Source organism: Populus trichocarpa, chromosome 19 (genome assembly GCF_000002775.5).
Source record: "Populus trichocarpa isolate Nisqually-1 chromosome 19, P.trichocarpa_v4.1, whole genome shotgun sequence".
Classification (NCBI taxonomy): domain Eukaryota; kingdom Viridiplantae; phylum Streptophyta; class Magnoliopsida; order Malpighiales; family Salicaceae; genus Populus; species Populus trichocarpa.
This window is the reverse complement of record NC_037303.2, coordinates 8,831,575-8,841,253: the sequence shown is the minus strand read 5'-3', so window position 1 is coordinate 8,841,253 and position 9,679 is coordinate 8,831,575. Positions and strand designations below refer to the sequence as shown.

The following is a 9,679-nucleotide window of genomic DNA, read 5'->3' as shown; positions in this document are numbered from 1 at the left end:
AGGTCATGAATTACAAGGTTCCCGTGGTGTTTTCTATGTGTTTTTAAGTCAAAAATAGATTGAAAATGGTTTTTTGAATGGATAAAAAACATGAACCTCGTTTTTTCAGCCACAATAGTGGCTGAAATCTAAGAATCTTGACGACGTGTTATCTGTTTTTTCAAAAGAAACATCTCTCTTGCCCCATTAATTTAAAAAATAAAAAATGGCTTACCAAGCTCAACAGTATCTGACCTCAATTTTTTTCTTTTTATTTTTTTTTAATTAATAACCTTTTATGTCTTTTTTTTACATAATTTTTAAGTTTATGTTTTAATTAATAACCTTTCCTTTTATTTTATTTTAAAAAAAAGACATCTTCTCAATCTCCCTCGTATGAGCTATTAGAAAAACTCTTTTGTTTGAAATTTGTTACCATTGGCACTTAGTTGATTCTTGCTTTGCAGCGGGGATTGGTTCCTAGCTATTTGTTTTTCTCTGATTAAAGAGATCCTTGGGCAGAGATTGTATTTTCTGAAAGAAGGGTTCGTCTTTCAAGAAACACGAAACAAATACGGTCAAGTAAGATGGTTTTATCAACTACAACTGTCAATATCTGCATCAGGTTAGCCTCGCCCTGCCAGTTTGTCCTTTACTTGGCATAGGGTCTTCGCAAAATGAGTTCATGTCCTTGCTAAAACTCCCTCTTGCCGGATTCCGACGACAAGTATTAGCAAAATGTTAATATATGGTAAGCTTCGCAAACTTAGTTATGCATGATAATCATATATATTATCTTGATAGGAAGAAAAATGTTATTAACAAGTAAGATAATAGCTAGGATTGTTTTGAAAACGCCTTGATTGATTGGTCAATGTACAAAGTCTAAAATTGCATAATAAGCGATTAACACCGGAAGAGCCACGATGGTTCCGAAGATTACACTGCAATAGAAACATGAAATAGAGATCAATCGAAGACTATTCCGTTTTTGTTTAATAAAATCTAGATAATTTATGAAGAAGAAAACAGTTGCAATATTTAACTTACGCTGTGCTTAGCACCTCTGCATGTAATCCGTATTCTTGAGCAAAGATGAAGGATATAATTGCCTGTGGGAAAGCAGCCTGCAAAATGATTCCGTATGAATCAACAGCTTTTACTTGGAGTCTTTGATCTTGGATCGTTCCAGACCGTATCAAAAATCTAGAAAATATTCTTCTTCTTACTTTTTTCAGATGGATAGATTTAGAGAAACTCGTCAAAACATTCCAAATATTCTAGATAGCCATAATTAAGATCCGAAGGATGATTTGAAATGAGGGATTTTATGATATGAGTGAGGACTATATATCTTCTATGCGATTTTAAACTTCTTGTGGGTCTTAGTTTCATATGTAAACATAGAAAATAAGGGGATGCGACTCTATATTATGTGTTATTTGCTCATCGATCTAGCACTGTACCTGAATGATAGCAACACGTAAGACATCGCCGCGCAAGCCCACAGCGATTGATCCAATAGCCATAGCAGCGGGTCCTGCTATAAACCTTAAAACCATCCCAATAACAGTTAGACTTGCGCCACAGGCAATCACTTTTTCCTGCAAAGCCATGAAGATCCCTGCATGCATGGTGGTTTCTTGCTCAGAAACATAAATAAAACCTTGCTAGCTATTGCGAGAGATTAATGTAACATAAAAATTCCTAAAACGTCATCTAATTAATATTATTGGAACCCTGTGATCTTGGCACCAAAACAAGTCTGGGAGCCCATGGATTAGGGAATAACAAGTTGAAATTAGGGCAGAAAACATATGAAAACCATGGGCGCAGGGCAGGCATATATTTTAATTAAGTCAGGGAGACAAACCCCACTTCCGGTTTGCCACAAACTTATTTATCGATTATATATTTGCTTGCATGTTGGTATCGTAACGTGATGCAAGCAAATTTGGATTTGTAAAGCTTAGTTTTATGCTATTATTCCTTCTTTTATAGTGGAATGTCTACCAGAGTAAAAGTCTTTTTAATGGCTTTAATTAATAGAGTTAGCTTTTCGATGCACTAAGTTCAATATTTCGACATTTTTTCATTCGAATTTTCAAATAGTTTCATAAAATTGAAGACCATTTAAATGCAATTAAAAAAAATAGCATTAACGTATCTGTTTTTGAATTTAATTTAAATGTAATAAGACATTTATTTGATATTATTATTAAATTTGGTATAACAGTTCAAATTTAAAAAATTACAACTTAATTATTTTTTTAGCCTGAATTTAAAATTAAATTATATAAAAATTATCCTATCATGATCTTTGTTCACAACATAGATCTAAAGAAGAAACATCAAATAAAAAAAAATAAACTATGTTCACTCAAGTCAACCTGCAATCCAAGTTATGAACTCTACTAGCTTGAATTTTTTTATATAATATAATAAAAAATACAAAAATAAATGCACAATCAACCTAATACTATACGATAAAATTAACTAAAAACCTAATATTATAAGATAAGATTGTAAAAAAAAATTAAAAAAAAAAAGCCAAAGAAACTTGCAACCCGGATTATGGGGTTGAATTATTATTTTTTTATTTTATAATATGATAAAAAATAAAAATTAATTTATAATAAACCTAATACTAAATGATAAAATTAACTAAAAACTCAATATTAAAGGATAGGGTTGGAAAAAAATCAAAAAAATAAATAAATAAACCCAAGAAAAAAAATTAAAAGTCCAATTAAAAATGAATTAAAAGAAACTCATTCTTCATGTCATGCTACGCTCGGCCTAATAAAAAATCCCAAGCATACGACCAGATATAAACCAACACACCTGAGCTGTATTTATTTTATTGTTTTTTATAAGAGGCAGACAACAATCGTTCAACCCTTTCTTCTTTGAAAGAAAATACTATAGATGACAACCACTATGACACGAAACTATTAGCTAAACAATAAAAATATTTTATTTTGATTTATTATTTATATAAATATTTAATATTATCCTACACCTTTTAGTTGTTTTAGTAATGTTTATATAAAAATATTTTTATAATATATCTGAAAATTAGATTTAATGTATAATTTTATTGATAAAAAAAGAAAAGGAAAAGGATTTTATTTACCCAAAGCAACACAAGTATTAATAACTAATATCCTATAAACTCATGAAAAAATAACATAGAAAACTAGAAAAGAAGAGCTCACCCATGCTAAACATGGCAGTTCCTGTGCCAGTTTTCGACATGATCAGTATAGAACCTTCCATTATGCTCGGCATTTCAAAACGCCACCTGAAAGTATTCATAAAAGGAAAATCTAGCGTTAAATAAATAGATGAGGATTCAGAAAACATAGAACAAAAAGCTTAGTACTCTTACAGACCTTTTAGCTATGAAGGCCCAAACAAGACCAATAATGCAAGCGTATGAATTGGGATTCATGGCAAGTTTCACCCCCACAGTCTTCATCAAGCACCAGAAAGCAGGCCTAGAGCTTACCGTGCTGTCTGCATTTCCTTCTAAATCCTTGTCAGGATTGCTGGATGAAACGCCAAGTCCTGATCTTCGAAATTCTAATACGAGCAACAACATTGTAAGCCATATAATAGATTGGATGACAGACGATTGAACAACAAGATCAACTGCCGTCGGCCCATACATGGCTTTAATCAGAGGAACACCCAGAACAAGAGAATTGGTTAGGGTACAAAGAGAGAAGCTGGTAATGGACCAGCCGTAGCTTCCCTTGCCACTCCACTTAGCCCAAACGGCGAGCACAACCACTATAATGAGCTTCGATATGGCATCGGCGCCAATAAATAGGTAATTCATTTTGAAAGGATCAACATGAGCAGTGAACTCAAAGGTGAAGAATGGGAGAGTGAAATAACAAACAAAGCGGTTTATGGCGCCGCACTGCTCTGGTGTGAATACCTTCCACCACCTGACAGAACCATACCCCAACATCAGTGCCACATAGAGTGGCACCATGGCCACCACTACCTTGTAAATATCTGCCCACCCGATCATCTTTCTTCAATATTTAGCTACGTCTGAACCTTCGGGCTTCTTTGCTTTGGATCTCAAGCATGCATGAACGCACTATATATTGTAGAATGTCTTTGAAGTGGTTGGAAAACTAGCAGGGTTATGTATTTATATACATGCAAGGTCTATGCATTTTACATTTTGTTTGTTTCTTGTGGAAAAGAGTCTTGGTGGGTGTATACGATTCTACGCCGTGGGTTCTTAAAGGCGTGATATAACTCTTTTTGGTGTGCTCATGGAAGTGTGATGTTGCTTCCACAAATGGCGGTTCTGAGCAAATGTCAGCGATCGTTTTTTGTACAAGTAATGAGGTCCAGCGGTTATTCCACCCACCTTCCCGAATAGGGTTCATGCTCTCGTGTACTAATTATATATTAATTCTAAAATTATTATATATTCCTAGTGCTGCTTTTAGCGATGATGGCCAGCATAAGACTTTCATTCTTGCAATATTGTTGAGATCGTCGCAAATTAACATTATTACAACACAAGGAGTGATCAAATTGACAGCCCGCAAACTTCCATTATAAATTAGTCAATTTTAAGCTACGCGGTTTTATTGCTTGTAAAAGCGCTGTGTTTTTTGCCTGGTCTGGTTTCAAAACAATATATAATCGAATAGTTCTCAAGCCTGGTTGTTGGAATATTAGACTCTACCCACTGTAATGCAAAAAGTTGAAGCGCTTGCCCTAATATAATTTGAGCACATAGAATAACTAAGTTCTTTTGATGGATTACCATATGCTGGCCTTGACACAATCTCTAGCTGGTAGACAAAAATCCATGAACAAGTGCGCATGTGCTCTCTATATATTTTTATGAACTCATGCATTCCACTTATTATATTCCTCTTCCAAAGCTTTCTGTTGATGGTATGTGAAATACGATATTTGTTGCAAGAGATAGCCATAACGCGTTGTCTTAGGAGGAAAGCCCCGTAGAGAGGTTTCCAGTGACACCAAAGAAGCTCGCTGTTTGATGCTGTAGAAGGCTGCATGCGCCATTCAAATTTGGCCGCTCGCCTGCACAAGCCAGACTAATTTTTGGCCCATTTGTTTAATTTAGCCCTTGATTCCATACTAACTCCACTATCAACAATCCGAGTTGAAAGGTTTTTCTTACCAACATGATTAGTTAAACTTAAAGAATTGGTATTGAAGAGCTGCATCGAACCCATATTGAGTCCAGATATATAGGTTAAAAGCATATCTCACTTGCTGTAGAAATGTTATTTAACATGCCATTATAGGTTGAATTATTCTATATTTTATTTGTTCATTCCGTTTGATTTACTTTATGTTGCGGGCTGGTTTTTAATTTGGTGGATATCCTACTAGTTTGTAACACTCATCTTTTATATGACTTGTATAATTACAATGCTCATGCACATCGCAGCTTCTATTTGTCTTTAACGTGTCCTAATTGATTTTATTTGTAAGGGCAGTAGCTAGCTTCTATGTTTAGGACATGCTTCATGAAAAAAACTTGTTTTTTCTCATGAGTTACCATAACATAAACCTTAATAAGTGAAGGAAAAGTTTCAAAACTAAGGATTTAGGATCCTATAATTTTGAAGTTTTCATTTAATCTAATAATAAATTAATGGACCTTCTCTTGCTCTCTTGCCGTTACAAATTCCTTTGCTACACCACATGGTGCACTTGAGAATTTTGTCAAATAGCTCAAGTTAATCTCATAAAGCTTCGGATTTGGTGTAGCAAGCCATTACAAATTGATTGCCCTATTGTTAGAGAACCTTTTTTAGTATGAAGGGCGTTTTCCATTAATAAAGGAGATTTTGTTCAAATAGAAAAACCTGGAGAGTGAGGGCTTGATTCTACAAGTGTTCCATTAATAAAGGAGATTTTGTTCTTAGCATGAAGGGCGTTTTCCATTGCTTTTCTCCATGTACGATAGTTATCTTCATTGGGAATACATGTAACAAACATAATATCTGGATTGTCTAAAAAGGTGCAAGTAATACTTTGAGTAAGAATCATTGAAAGTTTGTGTTTGGAAATCAACTAAGATTTGTGACTGATTTTTTCCCCTCAGTTCGAGTTGTGGTGATGTCACTACTTTGTGTTATTGATAGGCTCTGATACCATGAGAAGTTGCTGGTGTAGTTAAAAAATATTCACACTCTTTTATTAATCTTGTTTATATATATATATATACACACACACACACACACACACACACACACACACACATTCTATTATGAGGAGGTTGTTATTGCATGTACAATAAGAGAGAATCAAGAAGAGATGCAATAGAATCTTCAATCATAATTGAAGTGCTTCATGTACTATGAAAGTCCTCCACTCCTATTAGCTTCCTTAATATTGCAGAAAATAAATGCATTAAGTGAGATTGAAAAATTGCAGAAAATAACAAGAAAATATGGAATATATATGCTTACAAAGACTCAAATATTATTTTTATATGAAAGAGTTAGTTACAAATCTGCATCAAAATTAAATTGCTACTAACTCAAAAAAAATACATCAAAAAATATGTTTCTAGTTAAATCAAATTTTTTCCATCTAAACCTCCTATGTGACTGATATCTAAAATCCTTTTAGAAAAAGAAAATAATGTCCATATAATCTAAACCTCCTTCATTGTTGTTATTGCAACGCAAGTGCACTTATTCTTGTCTGAGGTATTTGACTTCCAATCCCAGAGCAAAACACCTCAAGATTACTAATAAAACTCTAGAGTGTGTGGTATGCTAAATCATGTATATATGTTGATTAAGCTTAGAAAAACTGTTGAATAACCCGCCAAGAAGTGGAACTAGTTGAAGAATGGATGATATTTGCTATCTTTGTCAGGTCTGACAAGGCCACCAAACACCTGTGATGTTGTAAGACAGAATAGAGCAATGCCAATGATCTTGTGCAATGTATGTTCAATTACATGAGACCCTTTTCCATGAACAATCTCAATCCTGTGATCCGATAACTATATACATTCACCTAATTTTAGTTTCAAATTCTTGTAAGCAAACAATTACTGAAACAACTAATAAAGGATAAAATTGGATCAATTCTGAAAAGTATAATATTTTTCATGTTGTTTTTTTGAAGCTGAATAACAACATCAAAGATGAATTCTTCATCTGGGTCAAATGCATCTTCAAGATTTTTTTTCGACTCTCAAGTGAAAAATAGTATTTCATTAATTGAGAAAAAGCCCTCAGAATATAAGGGAATGATGCAGGTAGCTGTAGGGGTGAGTAAAAACACCGAAAAACCGATTAAACCAAGAAAATTGAAAAAAAAATAACCGAAAAAATTGAACCGTGAAAAAAAACCGATTAAACTGATTAGAATTTTGAAAAAACCAACCGGTTTGGTTCGGTTTCGTTTTTATAAGCCTGAAACCGAAAAAACCGAACCGACCCAACTGAAAAAACTGAGCCAACCCGAGCCAAATCAGAAAAAACCGAGCCAAACTAGTTTGAACCAGTTTTTGTTCTAAAAAAACGAATCGAACCGAACCGAAACCAGTCGGTTTGAACCGGTTTCGGTTCGGTTTCGGTTTTTTTTTTTTAAAAATCAGTTTGGTTACTTTTTTTTATAAAAACCAAACCAAACTGAAAATGATCACCCCTAAATAGCTGCACCATAGAAGTTATTGTGGAGGGAAGAATCCTATACCAAGAGCAGGATTTTCACAAACTAGAAAATTGGTAGGTATCTACTAGAAGTTTATCACTTTATTCATCACTCCTTTATAGACTTTTGAAGATCTAAGAACTTGTAACAAAATATCTCAAGGTATCTACTAGAAATAACAAAAAAAAAATGCAATTACTCTGTAATGAACAAAGAAGATTATATACGTTGTGTGTGTGGAGCAAGAAAATTGTATATATTGTGTCAATGTCCAAGTTTTCGTACATGCATATGTATAGGAACATGACTTCAAGTATTTTCTTATCAACAGTATGCATGAATAAGATGAAATTGTTATATAGCTCTGATCTAGCTTTTCAATGTAAGGTCATGGCTGGTTGTTTTATCTTTCTTCATTCATGTGTCTTATGCCGCCAGTTTCAAACAATAACCTCTCCACATATCTTTGATCCCATGACGACTCCATTCATTCTTTTTCCCCCTCTTTTATGTCCCAACTATTTACTATAGTAATTCTACAAGTCTATGGAGAAAAGAATTGAAAGATTTTACTTTTTGTAGCATCCTTGTATGCTTACTTGAATAAATTGATAAAAGAAGTCTGAAAAGAAGTCTGAAGCTCGGGAGATAACGGTTTATGATACACCAGCTAGCCTCAAGTACTTGGATTCAGAGAAAAGCTACGAGAGAAGTGGAAAGTGAATATGGCACCAGCGCGTAGAGTTCGTGTTTGTGCATGTGAGCGCTCTCCATAACCAAAGTTTCAAGACTCTCAATATCGAGAAAAACATGAGCATAATGGTCTGCCAAGTGACATGACATTGCCTTTTGAGGTTCACTTTGGTACAATGTATTGTCAAGTTTATAGGCAACTCGTTAAGGAGAAAAAAAAATTCATTTTCACCTGATACCACAATATAACAGGAGTAAAACATGTATGATTTTCCCTGAAAAATCGAAGTTGAATCAAGAAACAACCTCGCCAATGCTTACTTCCTGCTACAGGAACCCAATAATGATGCTTACATCAAAATTCCAATACTATAATCGAGCTCAGGTGAATGAAGCTGCATTACCTTCTCCAAAACCTTGAGTGCCATATCTTAATTGATAGGGGAAATATGGTATTTTGCGACAACAATTCAGTGTAAAGACATCTACAGTATGCTTGCGACTTAGTAACTGCAAATAATTATTAAAAAAACAAAAACAAAATCATTCCACTAGATCATTATTCACAAGTAAAGTAAATTGAGATTGAGCTTTTAAAGGTAATGGCTCACAACAAAGAAGTTCGAAGCACTGGAAAAAAAATACAAACAAGGTATAAAAGACTGACCCGGTTTTAATCCAACTAGGTTGACCCGACTAGGTTTGATCTGACTGGTTTGACTCGAAAACAAACCAAAACAAAACAAAAATAGATTAAACATGAAAAAAACATAAAAACACAAAAAAAAATCGAGAAATACAGATCAAACACAAAAAGAATGAAGAACACCAAGAACATTCATCAAGAACCCAGCAACACAACTCTTAAACCAGACTAGATCTCGAATAAAAAAAGACATGGTTTTATTCGCAAACATGCATAGAACAAGAATCAAAATTCAAAAACCATCGATCATTACTTAAGAACCATGATTTAATCAAAAAGGTATTCCAGATAGTCGAAAGAAACCTAAAATCTAAATGCACGAATATGTATTATTGATACATTTTAACCATAGATAGTTTGCTAAACAAGTTGTCTGAAGGTTTCTGTGCAAACAATTAGACCAAAGTTAGTCCAAATCATGGAGTTAAGACAATATTCTTTTTAAAAACATTGCCTTAGAAAACCCAGAAAATGTAGTAAACCCAGAAACTATAGCAAAAGCTATAAAACCCAAAAAAAAAAACTTATACTTAGCAGCCCTAACTTAAACATTTTTATACACACTTTTAAAAACATCAAAACATCCATAAATCTCAAGAACCAAATGCAACAGCATCA

General features: G+C 33.7%; 1 protein-coding gene across 1 annotated transcript; it reads right to left on the bottom strand.

Moving 5' to 3' along the window:
- Positions 1-749: 749 nt before the first annotated feature.
- LOC7459217 (auxin efflux carrier component 5) lies at positions 750-4,225 on the bottom strand. Its single transcript, XM_002325430.3, has 5 exons — positions 3,375-4,225; positions 3,198-3,283; positions 1,446-1,603; positions 1,030-1,106; positions 750-923 (listed from the first exon to the last, which is right to left on the bottom strand). Exons 1-5 carry the CDS (start codon positions 4,019-4,021, stop codon positions 851-853), a joined length of 1,041 nt encoding a protein of 346 aa, XP_002325466.1. The 5' UTR covers positions 4,022-4,225; the 3' UTR covers positions 750-850.
- Positions 4,226-9,679: the final 5,454 nt, after the last annotated feature.